Source organism: Anticarsia gemmatalis, chromosome 26, assembly GCF_050436995.1.
Source record: "Anticarsia gemmatalis isolate Benzon Research Colony breed Stoneville strain chromosome 26, ilAntGemm2 primary, whole genome shotgun sequence".
Lineage (NCBI taxonomy): Eukaryota > Metazoa > Arthropoda > Insecta > Lepidoptera > Erebidae > Anticarsia > Anticarsia gemmatalis.
The window spans coordinates 5,120,793-5,140,190 of NC_134770.1; the positions used below are offsets into that span (position 1 = coordinate 5,120,793).

The 19,398-nt window shown below is 33.4% G+C and overlaps 2 protein-coding genes across 2 annotated transcripts; one reads left to right on the top strand and one right to left on the bottom strand.

Annotated features, from left to right (window-relative positions):
- Positions 1-2,967: 2,967 nt before the first annotated feature.
- LOC142984234 (uncharacterized) lies at positions 2,968-7,014 on the top strand. The gene is made up of 6 exons (XM_076131698.1): positions 2,968-3,166; positions 3,643-3,826; positions 4,287-5,379; positions 5,615-5,708; positions 6,116-6,300; positions 6,739-7,014. The coding sequence occupies exons 1-6, from the start codon at positions 3,066-3,068 to the stop codon at positions 6,909-6,911; spliced, it is 1,830 nt and encodes a 609-aa protein (XP_075987813.1). The 5' UTR covers positions 2,968-3,065; the 3' UTR covers positions 6,912-7,014.
- Positions 7,015-7,444: 430 nt separating this feature from the next.
- Positions 7,445-18,812, bottom strand: LOC142984182 (protein FAM98A-like). Its single transcript, XM_076131610.1, has 10 exons — positions 18,654-18,812; positions 16,559-16,791; positions 15,930-16,069; positions 15,276-15,411; positions 14,275-14,429; positions 13,590-13,790; positions 13,165-13,242; positions 12,461-12,681; positions 11,821-12,050; positions 7,445-11,295 (listed from the first exon to the last, which is right to left on the bottom strand). Exons 1-10 carry the CDS (start codon positions 18,689-18,691, stop codon positions 11,108-11,110), a joined length of 1,620 nt encoding a protein of 539 aa, XP_075987725.1. The 5' UTR covers positions 18,692-18,812; the 3' UTR covers positions 7,445-11,107.
- Positions 18,813-19,398: the final 586 nt, after the last annotated feature.

Genomic DNA, 19,398 nt, shown 5'->3' on the forward strand with positions numbered 1-19,398 from the left:
GTTATACGGCGTTTTTTACGTAGGTGTTAGACGAAAGTTTCGTTTATCAAGCAGCGAAATAGTTAAGAATTTGTTCGCAAATCCAATATTTGTTATCATGAAGCGTTCTTTCCTTAAAATAGCCAAGACGGTGAAATAATGCAATGAAATCACACGATTCATGAGCTATATTTAGTTCCAAGTATTTCGGCGATGTGTTCTTGTTACTCGAAAGGAAATTATTCGTTTATGACCTCACTCTATTATCAGAATGATGCAGTATCGACTAAATGGCAAGATTGGCATATCGACCTTTAATAGTATATTCTTAATCACATTATGCATTATTATTGTTCCGTGCCTAAAACGGGACCCTATTAATTTAACTGCATGTTTGGCGAAATGGTTTACGCGGTTATCTCGAAACAATAACCGTAGCGCCGCGTGTGTTAGTTCGAATCCTACATGAGACAAATATTTGTGTGATGGGCATGAGTATCCATTTCGAGCCTGGTTGTTATTTACTTATAATATTAGGTCAGGAAAAAGTCTTTTCGCATTATAGTATGTATGAACTTGTAATAAAATGAAATTTGGCAGTGATGTGCTAGACGCACAACACTGCCAAATTTCATAAAAAAACTGTTATGTAGTTTTAACGTGATATAGTAACAAACTTCCAAACGCAAATATAATGTTAGTAAGATTATTATCATTTGTTTCAGGTTTCATCGTTAGCAAGGTGCAAGATTCAACCATAGGTAACCAAAAGTCTTCGGAACCGGAGATGACGCCTACCAAGGACCCGGACAAAATGGCAGACAATAACGAGTATGTATTCATAGATATACTGATAAAATATATATGAGACTAGCGGCTGCCCGCGACTTCGTTAGCGTAAACTTCAGTATTTTATTATTTATTTCAACTTATTATACAAAGCCCTATTTTCTACCAGTCATATAAAATTATTTCCATCCCTTTACCAAGTGCTCCTCTACATTTCCTAAAGAACTCTCAAACCAAATTTCAATTCAATTTCTTTCTTCGATCAGTAGTAATAGTAGTATCATTATTTTACTTGCTATTTTCAGATCTGTGACCGTGGGTCCTATTGATATCAGCATACCCTCAGACGGCAAAATATTCGAAGAAGCGAATCAATACGAAGAAATAGAAAAACAAATACAACAAGATGAAGAACGGCGGAAAGAACAACAACTAACTGTAGTACCTTTGAATCGACAAGATGTACCTAGCAGTAAGTATTGATAGTCAGACATGAAACTGGATAGTCATAACAATTTATTGAAATGAGATTTTTTTTGTCCACGCGGTCATTTGATTCCAAACAAAGCTGAGTGGCTTTGATATTCAGACAACTGATAAACGAAATTATGTACTTTTAACTATAATACTTATTAAAATAAATATTTCACAAGTCCAAACTAGTCCAAATAATAGTGTATATGCGTAAGCTTTTAGTTTTTATATTATGTACTTAATAATACCGCCTTTTGTTATAAAGATAACAATCAAATAAGACAAGAATAATTGTTTAAGAAATGTCATAGGTTTTTTTTTATGTACACACAAAGTTGCTCTCTATCACATTTAAATAGGTTGATTTTTATCACATGTATAAAATTATTGTTGTATATCGTTATGCTATTATAGTCCAACGAGATAGTAGATAGTCAAGGTATGCACAGGGCTTGCCATGTGAGTGAACATAATGATATTATTTTCATTTATTGACATTGTAAAGCGCTTTTATAAACACGCACACATTTCATACCGTTCGTTGCACAAGTCGACGGGCGACATACGTCAGAAATTGTATCACCCACGTATCCCCGTCATACCCAGGCTCCCTAGTATTTTGTTTATGAATAGATTTATGCCTTAGAATATGAACAGATATGTATGTTATTTTCTTCTATTTCAGCTGAAAAGACACAGACGGCTTGATTTGCTTCGCATCTTACAATTTATATTCATTTTAAGTCAAGCTAGTTGCTTGTTTGAGTTTAGGTTAAGTAAGTCAGTGTCTAGAATACGCGTAAAATAACACTGATTGTATCAACATGGTGTTGATGAAAATGTATTGGCAAGACCGTCGGCAGTGCTGCAGGCACTAAAACTGAAACATGAATGGCAACCCAGTACCAGAGTTTCTTTGAAGCGTACCTACTGATGGTCCTAGACGGGTAGTTTTCGTTGTTAAAAAATCCACATAAGCTGACTCAACCACAAGACAGTCTTGTGGAAGATTTCGCCCGGCAAAAAATAAATTATTTAATTTTAGTAAAATGGAAATTATCAATAAATTAACGACCTTACGGGATATAATAATATGAGAAGTGACCTGATATAAGAGTTGCTGTTACTAAAACAATTTTTTACCACGACTTACAAAAAATGTATTGGTACCTAAATTACATGTCTATAAGATATATTATAAACAACTGTATATTCTTTTAGCGTACCTGTTTATTAATATACTTGGTTACATGACCAATATCGGGTCAAAATTGTTGGGCAATCATTTCCATGCAAATATTGGAGTATGACGTCGTCTGTGATGTGGCTTGATTTATAAATTTGTCCTGTGAATCAAATTAAATCAATGCAGCAGTATTATTGTTGGCTTTTATTGTTAAAAATGTACATGTGATTATTATTACTATTGTATGTAATAAAATAAATGTTTTGGAAAAAGTGTTGTTTGATTGTTTCCGCCTGTAACCATAATTCTAGTGATTCTACAAGATCACCGAGTAGGGTGTAGACAGTTAAGGCAAACAGGTTATTAATAACAAATTTTAGTACGGTATAATGGTGGGACAGAGTCGCTGATTATAAAACGTACGTGATAATTACAAAGTAGCCCAAATTAAGTCAAGCTTATGCGTGGTATATTTTAAGACTGGTAACATTATTACATTTTTATCTGTACCTAGATTATGTCAAATTGTTAATGTCATATTTCATATTGTCAAAAAGCGTGTTTGCTTTGCATTTTAGCAATTTCATTTCTTAAATATACAATAATATAAGTCCAACGACATGATATAGATATCAAAATGTCTACAACAATAGATCAAAAATCGTACCTGCAGAAATATTTGGGTGGTTCCTCAGGAGACAAAAAGAAAAAGAAGAAAAAAGCTATCAAAGGAAAAGGGTAAGTTGTTTGTTGCTTTTAGCGCCTTTTTATGTAAAATACTTACGTAAATTACTCAAATTATGGTTAATCATGTCTTTATTTCTCTCCTCAACTAAAAATTATCGTCTGAACCTTATTCAATTCGCTTGAAGATTACAATTAAACACAAATTAACATGTACTTTTATATACTTTTATGTACTATTATTACACGTCGTTATATCCTTAGATCACGAGTCAAAAGCTTAATATTTCTAGAAATACTTTCCTATTCCAACTACAAATTTTTATTATGTTTATATTTGAGAAGAAACTATTAAGACCATGTGCCTATAAAACCTAAAAATTATTGTGTCACATTTGTAAGACTGCTTGTAAAGTACCATAAAACAAACCTAAAACTAAGATTAAGTTCTAAATATCACCCACACAGTTAATTTAATAAGAATTTTTAATAAAATATGGTTGATTCAACAACTGTTATTCTTATTGCAGGTTTAAGATTATAGATGATGACATAGACCTTACAAAGCTGCGACCTCTCGATGGTGATGAACTGGACATATTTGATGAGGGGGAGGATGCTCCACAGATAGCTGGTATCATTGATGACAGGCCGGAGGAATTGAAACAGCTAGAACAGCTGAAGACCAGCTCTAAGTGGAAAGTTGTTAGCCAGGTATTATTTTTAAATCTCATGCTGTTCTAATTATCTATACTAATATTGTAGAGTTTGTTTGTTTGAACGCGCTAATCTCATGATTTGTCCAAATTGAAAAATTGTTTTACTGTTAGATAGCCTGTAAATTCAGGAAGGCTATAGGCTATATGTTCGATAACAATTCACTCAAATTGAGAGAAAAGCTTGAAATTTCGAAAACAATAAGAATCTAGTCAAACATCTTTGGGTAGAATGATTCGTGTCTAATGATTTTGTTGCTGCTGTTTTTGAGAAAATAGATGTAGGTATTTAACATGTGTGTCACGACATTTGCCACTTTACATGGACATTTAGTAGATGCATATTAAATTTTATGAAGTTATGTGTTACGTTAATTCTTATCTATCAGACACTTGAGTTAGTTGATTGTATAGTAAGCCCTTACAAGCATACTTAAAGAATATAATTACATTTTCAGGATGATGGCTTCAACAGTAAACTACAAATTGAAGAAATCAAAAAAGACATAAAAGAAACTGAAAAAGAGAATGAATTAATCTTTGGTAAAATGTACAGTGACTCAGAAGATGAGAAGAAAAATGATTCAGACCTCTCTCCGCCAAGGAAAGGCTCAAATAACAACCAGAAAGATTCCAAACCTTCAACCAAACACAACAGTGACAGTGATTTTAGTCCGCCGCGGAAAAGAGATGGCAAATCACCTCCAAGGACTAAGACGAAAGAGAGAGCGAGAAAACCAAGCCGGTGGGGTGATAAAGAAGATGTACAAGAACATTCAGATCAAATGTCAGATCATAAAAGAACAGAAGGTAGAAATTCATCACCACCAAGATCGAGAAAAGATTTGCACAAAAGAAGATCAAGTTCTGATGTTTCGCCTCCTAGAAAATCTAAAAAACATGAATCAGATTCTTCACCTCCTAGAAAGAGTAAGAAAAATTATGATTCAGATCAATCTCCACCTAGGAAATCTAGGAAAAACTATGACTCGGATCAAAGTCCTCCGAGGAAATCGAGGAAGGACAATAATCGGTCACCACCCCGAGGTAAGAAAGGCTATGATTCTGATGCTTCACCACCGAGAAAACGTAACCGTTCTCCGTCCCCTTCGAAGAAACGGAGGCAATCTCCTCAAAGGAACTACAGCAAAAACGATAGACCAAGTAACAAACCAGATAAAATACGCAAACAAAGACATTCCTCAGACTCTGATTTATCTCCACCGAGAAAAAACAAACGAAAATCCCCTTCACCGGTCAGAAAAAGTAGAAAATCTCCTGAAAAAAGGGAAAATAAACGCAGATATGACGACGATTCGGACCAGTCACCTCCAAGGAGGGAAAAGAGAAGTAATGATCGGAACAGAAATGATAGTCCTCCACCATCTAATAAGAAAATGGCGAGAACTTTGGATGGCAAACTTGCTGGTTTGCAAGACGCAAGGCAGTTGAGGCAAGAGAACGATGACTTTAGGAAGAGGGAAGAGGAAGTGTATAATAAGATGACTGATGAAGTTTCTGGAAGGAATGCTAAGGCTGTTTCGAGGAAAGGTAAGTCTATCTAACATATACAATCATAATATTATGTCAATGACTCCCAATTTTTGCAAATTGAAGTGCTGCATTTTTTTTTAATGTGTTTATGGTCATAATGATAGACTTTTAACATTTTAAAATCAAATTTTTACACTTTAAAATCTTGTTATTCGTATAACCATAACGGAAATTTCGAGATTTTGTTATTATATATTATCCTGTATTTTACAAAGTAACATTATATTTTTAGGTAAAAGAGAGACTTCGGAAGATAGGCAGAAACAGAGGGAGAAAGCACAAAGACAGAAGGAAATAGATGAGAAATATAAGAAATGGAGTAGAGGGTAAGTGTAATCTTATAACCATAATTATGTTCGCATAATGTTCGAGTACATTAGCTTTTTCTGTGAATTCCAGAAACCTTGGTTATTTGCTATCTCTCATCATCCTTCTAGTAACAAGTCCAAAAATTCTGTCTGATGACCTATTTGAGTCTTTCTCCTTGTCCCTGGTCATCATGTGGCACCCATTTTGTTGCAATATTATTCTCTCTAGGAAAAAGTGGTAGATGTGTCAGAAACCCTTGCCACTTCGCTGATGTTGGTTAAATAAATAACACACGCATTATTAATTAGAATTCTGTGTTTGATATTTATATTAAGACAAATCGTACCAATTTTTGGATAATTTTCCTATCAATATTTACCTTAGCATTAAAAGAATAAGACTGACCTTTTCCCCTTCCTTTCAGTGTAAAACAAATAGAGGACCAAGAAGCGCGTGTTCAAGAGTTCATGCACGAGGCGTCCAAGCCCCTCGCGCGGCACAAGGACGACAAGGACTTGGAACATAACCTCAAACAGATGGAGAGAGCGGGAGATCCCATGTTGCAGTACATTAGAGATAAGAAACGGGAGAGGGGAGAGTTGGGACCAGGTTTGTCCATTGCTTTAAAATGTTTGCGAGCAAGATGAAATCCAAAACTTATTTAGAACCTAGTACTCGCATAAAGAAGTTTATCTTATATTTATGACAACATTACTAGCACTACATAGCTTATCTTGTATGCCTGTTAATAAACAACAAACCAAGGCAAAAAAAGCTTAATTATCGCATAACATTAGATAAAATGAGTTGATCGTGCATATATTTAGTTACAGTTAAAGTCGAGTCTATAAGACACAGTTGACTGGTTCTGCGAATTACGGCAGGGGCATTTCAAATAAAGTAAACTAAATACAATTTGTTGAAATATTACTTTAAATAAAATTATTTAATTCACACATAATCTACATAACAATAGTTTATTTCATTTGATAACCATTATTTGAGCTATAAAATATTAAATACTTACGAACCAATCTTAACTTACAGAAAAACCTCAATACAAAGGCAGTTTCCCGCCGAATCGTTTCAACATCCGGCCCGGCTACCGGTGGGACGGCGTCGACCGCTCCAACGGCTATGAAAAGAAGTTCTTCGAACAACAAAGTAAGAAGAAAGCTCAAGAAGAAGAAGCATACAAGTGGAGTACAGAAGACTTGTAATTTATACTCTATGTAGTTGATATAAAGTCGAATTTAGCACTTTTAGAACAATGTATATCAGTTAAGTTGTACATATTTTTGGAATAAATGTTGTTATAATGTAGATGGATTTTGTTTTCTCTACTGTTGGAAATTTCACGCATATTGTATATTAGAAGCTATAAATAATTTACTCTTATTAATATTTTGCCCTGTCCGACCGTTTTATGTGGCCGGCTATGGCGACCACTTGACTCAATCAGATTAATAAATGAATTCTTCTATAAAGGACAACTCTTTCATAGTCTTTTTGGAACAAATAAAAATGCTCAAAGCAATCTAATATAGCATAGACTTGCACAAACATTAAATGAATGGAAAGGTATGTTCTAACATTTTTCATGTGTTAAAATATTCTAGTTAACTAACTTACCTTTTATTATATAGGTTAAACTCTGATAAAAATTGCGATGTGGGTCTCCACAACAAGCCTCTAAGATATTGTCACTATTTTCTGCAGTAACAGTATGATGGATTAAAATAAAAATCAACAATAATTTATATAATTTAATAAGTAAGAAAACTTGTAAATCAGAGTAATACAGTCAACTGTACGATTATAAATAAAATAACTATTAATTTATTAGTTTAGTTACATTTTATTGCGTTACATTGGAAGGCCTCTCGTAATACTTCTAAACCAGCTAATGTTTATCGAGACACGATGACAAACTCCTTATTAGCTAAACTGAGTATTGAGAATTATAGTTTAGTACGAAATAAAGTAGGCGACAAAATATCTTTAGTGAAAAGTTTTGCTTATTAGAGTCCGTTGTGCTATAAAAACGATCGCTCTGTGAAATAAAACTGCGAACTCCAGGTCCGATTTTCAATTTAGGTAATGTACCACTATGTATATTAAAAATAAATTGTAATAATCATCCTAAAAAATTTAAATTTTAAAATCACTCTCGGAACATACTTTGGCTTCCGCGGACCACTGGTCTAAACCACTTCAGTTTTTTTTTTATAATTGATCTCTCATAATTAGTAAATGGGCTTTTTAATAATTCTATTCTGGTCTAAAATATTGTAGCCTCTTTATTTTTGTACTAAACTAAATTCCCTTTACAGAAAATATAAACCACTAAATAATCAAATGTGCAACTAATACATAAATAATATATTTATCTAATTACATAATATTATACTATATTAAAATCATTTCAATAATCTTACGAACACACTATAATGACAAACTCAATCATGATAAAATTATGAAAGAAATTAAATTGTTGGATAATATTTTTTTACAAAAACTTTTCGGTCTATTTAATATTAATCTTATTTTCTATTGTATCATTGGCGTTTAATAATATTATGTTTCAACGCGAGGTTTTAGTACATATTACTAATTATTTATTTAATATTTGCAATCACTATTTCGAGTAGTCTATTCGGTGCATTATTGCGATATGTTATAATTTTACTATGGAAACGCTTACTTAGGACGTATTTTCAGAACTGACAAGTTTTATACAACTAAGATATTACCTGCTTGATATTATAGCCTGACAACTTAGTAGAGAACAGGCATGCACGATGTATCTAGGTATAATTAATTATTCTGAGTAGTTCCAAAATAAAGTACTGTATCAAAGAAGCTGCTCGAAATACATTTTTTTTTTCAGTTTGAAAATACGCCCAATATACGCTTTTAGAGGATAAGTAGGAAAACACATTTTCTTTGTTTTTCGTAAAGGAATTAGGGTAAAATGAATAATAATTTCAATTAGAACTGCAGAATTGTGATTTTCAGCAAAAATGTGACGGTTACAGAGCGATAGAGCTTGTTAGTATGGAAATATCAAATCAGTAAGAGTAAAGGACAGGTTCCCTTTTTTCTTCAATTTCACGAATCTGCTTTATTTGTTACGTTTTTGAAGGTACATAATTCGCAAATTTTCGCACAAAATTCAGTATACATAGACCATCAAAGACAAAATTAACTTTGAAATATTTAGCTAGAATAAAAACAAGAGTTAGATTAAATTGTGCTAATAATTGGCAACACAGGACATCCATGACAGTTCGATAGTACCGCCATCTATTGATCGCTAACAAGAAGTTGTAAAAAAGAAGATTTTGGACCAATTTTTTCAACGTCAGATAACATAGAAGAATAACATTGTCACTTTTAGCTGCTAAATCATTATTTTTATAACATATTTTGTACAAAGAATTAGTCAAAAACATCAAAATATCTATTGTTTAAGTGGTGAAGAAAACTTCGGAAGGAAGTTACGTGCTCGAAAAGTTCTTAAAATAGTGCAAAGCTCCCAACCTGCAATTTGCCAACGTGATGGGCTTAAAGCTTCTCTCATTTCTATGAGAAGTCCTTAGACCAACATTGGGCCCGTGTTATCATTTAATTTACTATAGGCTAAGACATATGTCTCCCTTCTCACCTGATCCTAAGTGACGATGATGACACTCATTTATTCTGCTTTTGAAGGTCGTCTGACGATGAAAATATCGCTCCACAGTAAATATTAAATTGTATTACATAACAATGACATCACACAGTGTATCGTAATATAAACGTTATTAATAAAACGTTGCAATACAAATTGTACTAATATTACAAGTTTCACAATGCGCTTATTGAATGAATATAATTATATAGTCTAATACAACCTGGGATCACAATTTACAATCATAACTATCTATTGGAGAAGATCTTAACATTTTACGGTCCGCGGACCCCTAGAAACTCAAGCATAAGTTACCTAAGTGGGAGATACAAGGCCCCCTAGTTGGCATTGGAGCTTTTAGTGAATTAAATGCGTCGGTGGCGACGCCAAAGGTACTATACAAACAATAAAAAATGATTAAGTAGCATAACTATTTTATAAACGGTGGCGCTGGCCTTTTTATAATTGTGAAGGGCACTAGTAAGATGGGTAAAAAGCTAACAAAAGACATAGGAATTGCTTTAGCAAGATTTATTTGAAAGCTGACACAATAACAATATTTTAATACAAAATATTGTAAAGTAATGTTAGCTATTAAGACCTGCTGCTATTTATTAATTCATTTAAATGTTCATAGATAAAACAGCTGACTCCCAGGGGTCTGCGGACCGTAGTTCAAGATACACTGATCTATGGTAAACTACATTATAAAAATTAGAAAGTGTTCGTGTACATTTCAGTAATTACCAAACTAAATGCACCGTATTTGAGCTTAAGAAAACCAATTATAATATGGTTTAATCTTATAAATAAGTCAACTGCATATACAATTATTATTAACCTAGACTAAAATATAACAATCATTAACTTTTTGGTTAAAAAACGAGAATATATTACTTTTTTATTATTATTTTCTGAGTTGGCAACACTGAAACGTCACTAGCACTTCCTAATTTTATCGTAGAATTATTAGTACATAAATATAAACATATAACGTCGCCATTTGATATTTAGTCAGTATTTTTGTACAGAACAAGACAATAAACCAATATATCAATAATTATTTCTATTTTGAGAGCTTTTTACTCAGTTTATAGAAAGAGATAGATATATCTTTCGTACCTTCCTTTCAGAGATCATTTCAGTCTTGAAATATTGTTGATTTTGGCTTATTGGCTTGTCTGTACAGTGTTAGCTAGAAAGTGAATTTCAATTTGAATTTGTGATGGTATTTTGCTTTGATATTTGGTTTATTATATAAATTTTATAAATCACAGTGACCTAAGCGAAAATGTTTCTGGAAATACACGGGCCAAATAATTAATATTAAACTTACATAAAATCTATTTGCTCAAAATTACTTACTAAATTAATTCAGTCACATTCAAATTCTGAAGAATTAGGGACAAATAAACACAGTGAAAACAACGAGATTTTAGCAAGTTTGTCTTAAACAGGTAATCTCTCTAAATACGTAAAATATTAAATGGTAATTAATATACCGTGCAGACAATTGACAAAAGTTTATTTTAGTTTTGCAAACTTATCAATTGTGTTGGTTTCATATGAAAAAATTATCGAAACTGGTTCATATTCCCACTGTCAATGTTACCCAAATGATTCAAAATTACCCAGATTGAATATACAATGCCAACTAAATATAATTAAGCTGGTATTGCATAATATAAACCAAATATCAACGCAACACCATCACATTAAAACTAACCACATAACTTACGGTAGTCAACGCCGGCCCCGGTACCCGCCGCGGCCGCGCCGGTCTCGGTCGTCGTGCTCGTTCTGGTAGCCTCGCGACTGATAGCCTGACGACTGGTAGCCTGGAGACTGGTAGTTCTGGGACTGATAGCCTGAGTTTTGATTAGATTGGTAGTTTTTGTTGTAGCCTCCTCCGCCGCCGCCGCCACCGCCGCCTAAAAGATTGTATGAAATTAATTCATTTAACTTCTCGCAAACAATACTGGTTTTTAAGTCCAAATTATGTAGCGTAGTGCAGTGGGACCAAGACATATCACCCCTATTTTTTGAAGGAGTCTATTGCCTAATAGTGAGATAATAATGATCAGTTACATTTTTGTTTTATAACCGGTGTGTATACCAAATTCGATACTAGCGAAAGGCAAACTAATATGTAATGGTGAATATTTACAATTATATTTTATATTATTTCCAGAAAAAATAAACTAAATTTACACTATACATACAAATGGATAAAAACTAAAATAAAAAAAAACAAATATTAAAATTACTAAATATGGGAAGCGCACTACGCGTCGTAATACTCTTCCACGTCGCTATCAATATGTAATTCAATCTAATGTTGTCATTAATGAGAAATGTTATGCAGAATATCTACAAAAGGAGATTTTATATCTAATCAAATTGGTCACCACTGATGTACGCCAATAACCTTTTTAAACATTATAAAAATCTCTTACCTTGATTATACCCTCCTTGGTTAAAACTGCCCATACTATCATATCCTCCTTGATTGTATCCCCCACCGCTATACCCCTGGTTAAACCCGCGGTTCTGCTCATACCCCTGGTTCTGGTTGTACCCTCCTTGGTTGTTATACCCGCCCTGGTTCTGATTGTAACCGCCGGGGGGCACTTCGTATGTCTGATAGTTTCTGTTCTGGTTGAAGTTGCCTGGACTTGTTTGAGGCCTAGAAAATAAATAAATTAAATTATTTTGGAAATATATATTTTTGAGATGATGATATCTATCATGATGTTAAATTCATGTTAATTTGAGATGATTATGATGATATTTACATATTAACGTTTTCCTATAAAATAGAATTTGGAAATTGAAATAAAACTCTTCAACTGTAACAGAATATACATTTATTGTTACCATTTGTTACATGTATAAAAATTTTAGCACTAACAATATTATTACACTAAGACAAAAACCAGTGCCTTTGGCATATCAGGCAACATTGGTTATTGTATAAACCATAGTCTAATTTGGTAAATAATTATTTTGTATTTTTCTTACCTTTTCTAAACGTATATACGTACGTACGCGTATACGTGCGTATATACGTACGAACTAACGAACCATCATCCTCACCTGCCCTGGTCGCCAGTAGCTTGACTATACCCCCCCTGTACCCTCCCGCCTCGTCCTCCACGACCTCCCCTCCCGCCTTCGTAACCTCCCCTCCCGCCGTCGTGACCTCCCCTCCCTCCATCATGACCACCTCGGCCTCCGTCGTGGCTTCCTCGGTTACCGTCAAAACCACCCCGGCCGCCACCGCCTCGACCGCCTCCCCCGCCGCCTCGGCCTCCACCCTAAAGAATGATTGATAATTAAATAAATATCTTTGGACGACTCACACACGGTCATTTGATTCCAAACTAGGAAAGTTTGTACTATGACCTATAACTGATAAAAACACTTCTATAAATACATTAACAACCAGGCTCGGAACAAATACTCGTGCTCATCACACGAGTATTTGTCCCGGGTGGGATTCGAACCCACCACACGCGGCGCTACGGTTATTGGGGCGAGGTGTGAAAATAGTATTTTTAGCATATTAGTATTTAGAGTATAAAATTTGGAATAATGCAATTGATATTTATTTATATCACATGCTTTGTTATTACAAAAAACAAGAAACAAAATTCCTAATCACTTTACGATGTGCTAATGTACTTTATATTTTAATGAAAGCAAAAGTAATATTGTGACTAATCATTTAAAAAAAAGTATAATTATGCTCAATTGAAAAGTTTATTTCGTTTCCGACCATTAGAATATGTATTACATACCGGCGCTCTTTGTTGCCAGGAAGGCATTTCAGGTGGTGGGGGCTGTTGCTCGTTGGGACGTCCGCCTCGGTCTGGAACCTATAAACAACATTTAATTTGTAATATTAGCATTCACTGACAAACAATAGGCATTTCAACACGGGAACACCATCAACTATCAAGAAAATGGTAACGGGCAAGTTGGATACAAAAAAGTCAAGAATTTTTGAGTGATTTCCCGGAGGTAGGAAATTCAAAGGAGTTCAAAGGAGTCATTTCTGGGTCCGCTCCACTCGCAGTAGGAACCGGGTTTAAGAGAGTGAAGGGATAGAGAGTGTACTTGTGTCTTGTGCACAAACTTAGACACTAAAAAGTTCTGGACAGTTGGCTGGTTTCAATGAAACCGGCCACCATGGACATTACTTTCAATAAAGAAACAAACTCACCTGTCCAATAATAACTTTGTTGACATCACTCTGCGTGTGCTTGCGCACGGTGGCACTGGACGTCTTCTCCACGTGCAGCAGCGACGTGCGAGCCGCGAGGAAGTCCGACAGCTTCACGTCCGGCTTCACCTTCAAGTGCTCGCGTTTAGGACGGTACGTTGATTGTATCACGTCTTTCTTTGATTTTAGACGGTCTGACCACTGGAATGGAGGGAAATTGTTAGATGAGAGGAAAATTATGATAGTATAGAATTGCTATTGAACTTATATCAAACAAAAAGTGGCGATAAACATACATAAATGCTTTGCTTTAAGTGTATGAAAGAGTCTTTGTGCTTGTTTACATAGAAATATTGTTCTCGATTTCGAGGGCTATTGCTATAAAAAAAATTGCCTTTTTTTACATTTAATGTAAAATACTTTAGTATTATTAAAGAAGATATACTTGGAATTATTAAAACAAGTAATCTCAATTCAAGATTGTTTGCAACTAGAAAGCAATGGTATTTACAAAACAATTAAATAATTAGTAAGCAATTTTAATTCTTTAGCCTTAGGAGACTTAAAGATAGGCACTTTGAAAATCTACAGGCCTAGGTCTTATTTAGTATCTACATTTCCGGAATCTTTTAACAAAAAAACAATTTTTCTTCAAAACAATTTAACATAGTCATATAAAGCATACCTCAAAACTCTGTATAGTACACTCCAGCCTAGTGATAAGTGTTTCTCTCCTCAGCCGGTACTCCTCGAACATCTCCGTGAAGTTAGTCTCCAGCTGCCGCCAGTCTTTCTCTGATATCGCCTTGTTGTACAACGGCTTGCCTACTAGCTGCTCACCTATGAACAAAGAAGAATATTACAAAATCTATACTAATATTATAAATGCGAAAGTAACTCTGTCTGTCTGTCTGTTACTCAATTACGCCTAAACTACTGAACCAATATGCATGAATATCGGGTATCAAAATATCTCCATACCAAATGGTATGGAGATATTTTGATACCCGAGAAAGGACATAGGCTACATATCATCACGCTCGCGCTACGACGAAAAGGAGCAGTGTACCAGTAATTAATGTTACAAAAACGGGGAAAAATGTCATCCATTCTCTCTTATTAGACGCAAGCGAAGTTGCGCGGGTCAGCTAGTATTTTAAAGAACTTACTGTAAAATAATATCACTATTAAGTATTTCTGTTTTCGCATATACCTATGAACATAAATGGCTGAATTTATATAGTTAATTGTCTGCAAGGTACAAGGATATTATGTACATCAATTTTACATTTGACAGCCGATAGGAAAAAATAATGACATTAATAGGCACTTACCAACATCTGTAAATAATAATTTTAAACTGATTTGAAATCAATAAATGATTATTAATTTACGAGATTGTTTTCGTGCAAACAATGCACTTATTTTAGCACATAGCCACTTGGGATCTATTTCCTTGTCGTTCCTTATATAGTGAGTTTTTATTTATAACTTAAACTCATACCCTCACAATCATAAAAATGTATGAAGTTATGAAACGCAAATAAAGTGTTTGTTTCTTTCACTCCTTAGGTAAATGAAAAAGTGAAAACATATTATAGCTTTTTAACTAAAATAGGTTTATAGTGTGTTAATGAATAAGAGGGTTATTAGTTGAACTATTATATCGTAAGTTATGATACATACCTTCCTTAGTGATAGTGTCCTTAAGTTTAGCTTCTAGTTTAGAGAACAACATCTCAGCAGTGATGTTGGGGGGAGGCTTGTTGAACTTCAGAGTTATTAAGATCTCCTTCAGATCTTTCGCTGTTGGCGATTCTTGCTGGAAACAGGAGCAAAATAATTTATTAAATTTTAATTAAGATGATACAAATAACGTGGTTTCTTGAATTGCAATATAATGAATACTATTTTGTTTAAAAGATATTAAATCATACAAAACTTAGTGGCTGCTCAATTTTCAGATTTAATTTATACATAAATATTTCAAGCATTTAGATAATATATTTTATTGCATCAAAAATCGGACAAAACACCATTTATACACCTAAAAAAATTTTATCTCAGAAAGTTCACTTTAGTAACTGGTTGTATATTGCGACAACACTTGTATGGATTGTAAAAAAAAATCTAATATATGTATATAATTCTCGCGTACGGCTTGACCGATTCTCATGTGAGCATATTGACTAGGTCTGAGAATCGGCCAACATCTATTTTTCATGCACTTAAGTTACACAATTTTTTTTTTATATGGCAAAGCAATGTTTGCTGGTTCAGCTAGTTATTTATAAATTAAAATCCTACACATTTGCTCTCAGGTTTATAACAAGTACTCACCACAACAATCTCCATGCCTGAAGCCTGCTTCTCTTTAGGACAGTCTACATTCACCATCCTGGCTGCCATCAGCTCCGACACCAAGTAGTCTAACAGTAAGAGTCGATCCTCCTTGCTTTGTAGACGAGAGGACATGTGACCTGTTGATGAAACATCAAAATAATCATTCAGATATTCAGTAAACTCCATACAAAGTATTTGAAATAATAATAAATAAGATATATTATTGTTTACATAATTAATTCTCGCCCATAGAAAAAGTGGGCTAAATAACAAGGATGTAAATCAAGCAAAAATACAGTTTTCAAGTGTTGTATTTTAATTTATATTTTGAAAATCACGTGGTGTACGGATTGCATATAAGTTTATATAAGTGTCAAACTGTAAAACTCAAAAACCATTTTGAGTAAGCTGTCTAATTGTCTATATGATTAACTATGAAAATTCTGCAGCAAGTCAATTATCGGTGTCTCAATGTTTAAAAAATAAAAAGATACTTATAAATAATTATCACACTTTAAATATAATAATAAAGATAAGAATTATTAAACAAACTAGACACTTCATATATTCTATAGTCTTGGACTTATTTGTTGTGGTATAAGTCTAATAATTAAAATTGTACGAACCTGTAACCAATTTCTTATACGGACATCCCAGCTCCTTAAGAAAAGAGCTCAATTCTAACAAGAAAGCACTGGACTCATCGGGATCATTCATCATACTGACAGTTTCCTCTAAATTGCATAGTTTCTTCAGCTCTTCAGCCAGTATGTGGACTAGTTTTGTGAACTCCAAGGACTTGGCCCCTCCCTCCAGAGCCTTGGAGAAGACTGTCTCATCTGATAGAGCACCTTCATAGCTGTAATGTAAAGTTTAATTTTGTACACAACTTAGTTAGAGAACAATAAATTTAGACCTGCATTTGGCCAGTGTGGTATACTCAAGGCCTAAGCCCTCCCTTGTTAGGGTGTGCATAAGCAGTCAGACAGTAACGGATTAAACAAATAAATTGTTTACTTGTTCAAACCGTTGCAGTCACTAAATTGACAAAATAAAGAGTTTAAAATTATGGGTGTGATGGCAACTGCACTAAGTAATTTAATAAACAGCTTATAGACATGATGCTGAATAGAAATAGGTTTGAAATAGAGATTAGACAAAAACTATTAATATTTTAGTTGTAATTTATTTAGTCGGGTATCAATAATGTGCAATTTTAAAACAAGCATTACATCATAATAACCTCTCGAGCGCCCCAACGTCAAAATTCAAATATACCGTTAAGCGTCCAGGCCTAAAATGGCGCGCGGAATTGAATTGGCGGTTGGCGTTTAAGCGCCGATTCCGTCATATTTTAATACTAACACCCTAGTCATACCTTATATATTTGAAATCTACATAAAATTTGCTATAGATTAAAAAAATAAACCACAAATAATATTTTATAGTGGTAGTACAATAGTCGGTTTAATCTGAATATTGTGTGCTTTAGCCATGTGTTTGAAGAAAGTCTAATAAATATTTTCAGGCAAAAAAAATAATATGACGAAAGGTCTTATCGTGTAGTTAATGAATAATGACATTAAAATCCAACTGTAAAATATACTCAAATCTTTAAAATTAGTTAAAAAAAGGATTTACAATATTGGTCATAAAGGAACATGTCGTTGGGTCAGATGTTGTTTAAGGTGCTCTCTGGCCTATATCAACCACTTATTCAAGTGTGTGCATTAGATCGTCGTCTCATTTCATCAGCTTCAATGTCAAATATGTTTGAAAGGGATAAACATAGTTTTAGCATTTCGTTTTTACGTTTTTTAAATGTAAGATCGTTTTGCCGTACCACGGTGGCGGGGCGCTTGACGGGGGTAGAACATTCAACCGTGACACGGTGGCCGGGCGCTTGAGAGGATAAGTTGTAAAATGTTATTAAACTGTTAGGCTCTATACTTAAGTATTTTTCTTTTGTGTAAGTATATAATTATAGTTAGCTTTTAGGTGCAAATATTTGTCATAAATTTCATATATCATAGGTAATTATTAATCTCAGAATGTTGTCTACCAAATATTAATTGTAGCTAATATAATAAATTAAAATTGTATGTAGGAAAAGATAAAAATACAACAAAATAAATTTCAGTGTTATTTTTGTTTTCATTGTTCTACTGATATTGAGCTGGGAATTTCCTATTGCACCATTTTATGCATATATGACACGAACAATGTAATGTTTAGCAATGTACAATATTTAATTCCTGAATCATAATTTATTTGTTAATTAAATTGAAAGGAGGCTGTATCATGACTGAAAGCTAATATATAATGTGTTGCCTAACAGTACTGGGCAAGTTACAATATAGAGATTTTACACAAATAAAAAGCATTTTACAATAACTATCACTGTTAAACTATTTTTCCATTATCCTTGATAGTTTACAAGCGTTCTATGCTTCACAAAAGACTCGCTATGCCAACGCAACAAGTTTATTAGGCGAACATATTGATTTCTAATTGAAAATTTTAGCCACATGTTTAATGGCTCGTAACATATTAAATACAAGTCTATATAGACAAGTAAAGTACTTAGGACATAGTGGCTGAATTTACGTTTCTAATTAGTTACATATATATCATATAAAAAGAAATCCCTTATTATAATTTAACATTTTTCTCTCTGCTATACAGATACACTTAACCTTAAAGTTCTGATATAAAACTTACCCTAAATCGGTTAATGAGTCTAATATGTCGTTTTCCATCTTGAATTAGCACACTGCACTCGACATTAGATAAAAATAAATCAATGTATTCTTTGCAAAATCTATCAGCCGGTGATAAATTATTGGAAAACTGGATGACAGATGCCAGAAAATGTCGCTATATTAGGGATGTTAATTTATTACTACTAGTCAACCCTACTAAACATAGGCAACATACTAAGATTTTTTCTTAGAGAAATAAGTGCTTTCTTTTTGACTGTCAAGAATTAAATTAAAAGCAGTTCTATACTAATAATTTAACTTACAGTTATACGATAGAAAAGCCATTGAAATGTCTTGATATTACCTCGTAGGTGTCGAATTCGTACACATGGTTTTCGGATAATTATCAACTATGAATGATTGAATAAAATTAATTGTTATTTAAGCTACTCATTGTATTTAAATTTAAAAATAGAAATTATTAAACGCACAGTTTTCATAATAAACTCGACTAAATAAATTGAATACAAAACGATAGGACATCACTATTGTTCAACGCCATCTCTTGAGTATTTTGCTAAAAAGTGATTGTGGAGTCACTTAATTTTTTCACTAGATGGCCAGAACAAATTATCGAAACTTTAAGTTAAAGTTTTCTTGTGCAGGCTCTTCAGTTATAAGATCCTACAAATGAAAAAGTCTGCAGAAAAGGCTTTCTGTTAAATTATTATGAAAACAATGTTTTTTTGCTATACATCAGATAA

Coding starts and splice junctions, on each gene's coding strand:
- LOC142984234 (XM_076131698.1), top strand. CDS start 3,066: ATGTCTACAACAATAGATCAAAAATCGTACCTGCAGAAATATTTGGGT. Junction 3,827..4,286: donor AGTGGAAAGTTGTTAGCCAG/GTATTATTTTTA, acceptor TTACATTTTCAG/GATGATGGCTTCAACAGTAA. Junction 5,709..6,115: donor TATAAGAAATGGAGTAGAGG/GTAAGTGTAATC, acceptor CCTTCCTTTCAG/TGTAAAACAAATAGAGGACC.
- LOC142984182 (XM_076131610.1), bottom strand. CDS start 18,691: ATGGAAAACGACATATTAGACTCATTAACCGATTTAGG. Junction 13,243..13,589: donor ACAAAGTTATTATTGGACAG/GTGAGTTTGTTT, acceptor TGTTGTTTATAG/GTTCCAGACCGAGGCGGACG. Junction 12,682..13,164: donor CCTGGCAACAAAGAGCGCCG/GTATGTAATACA, acceptor ATCATTCTTTAG/GGTGGAGGCCGAGGCGGCGG.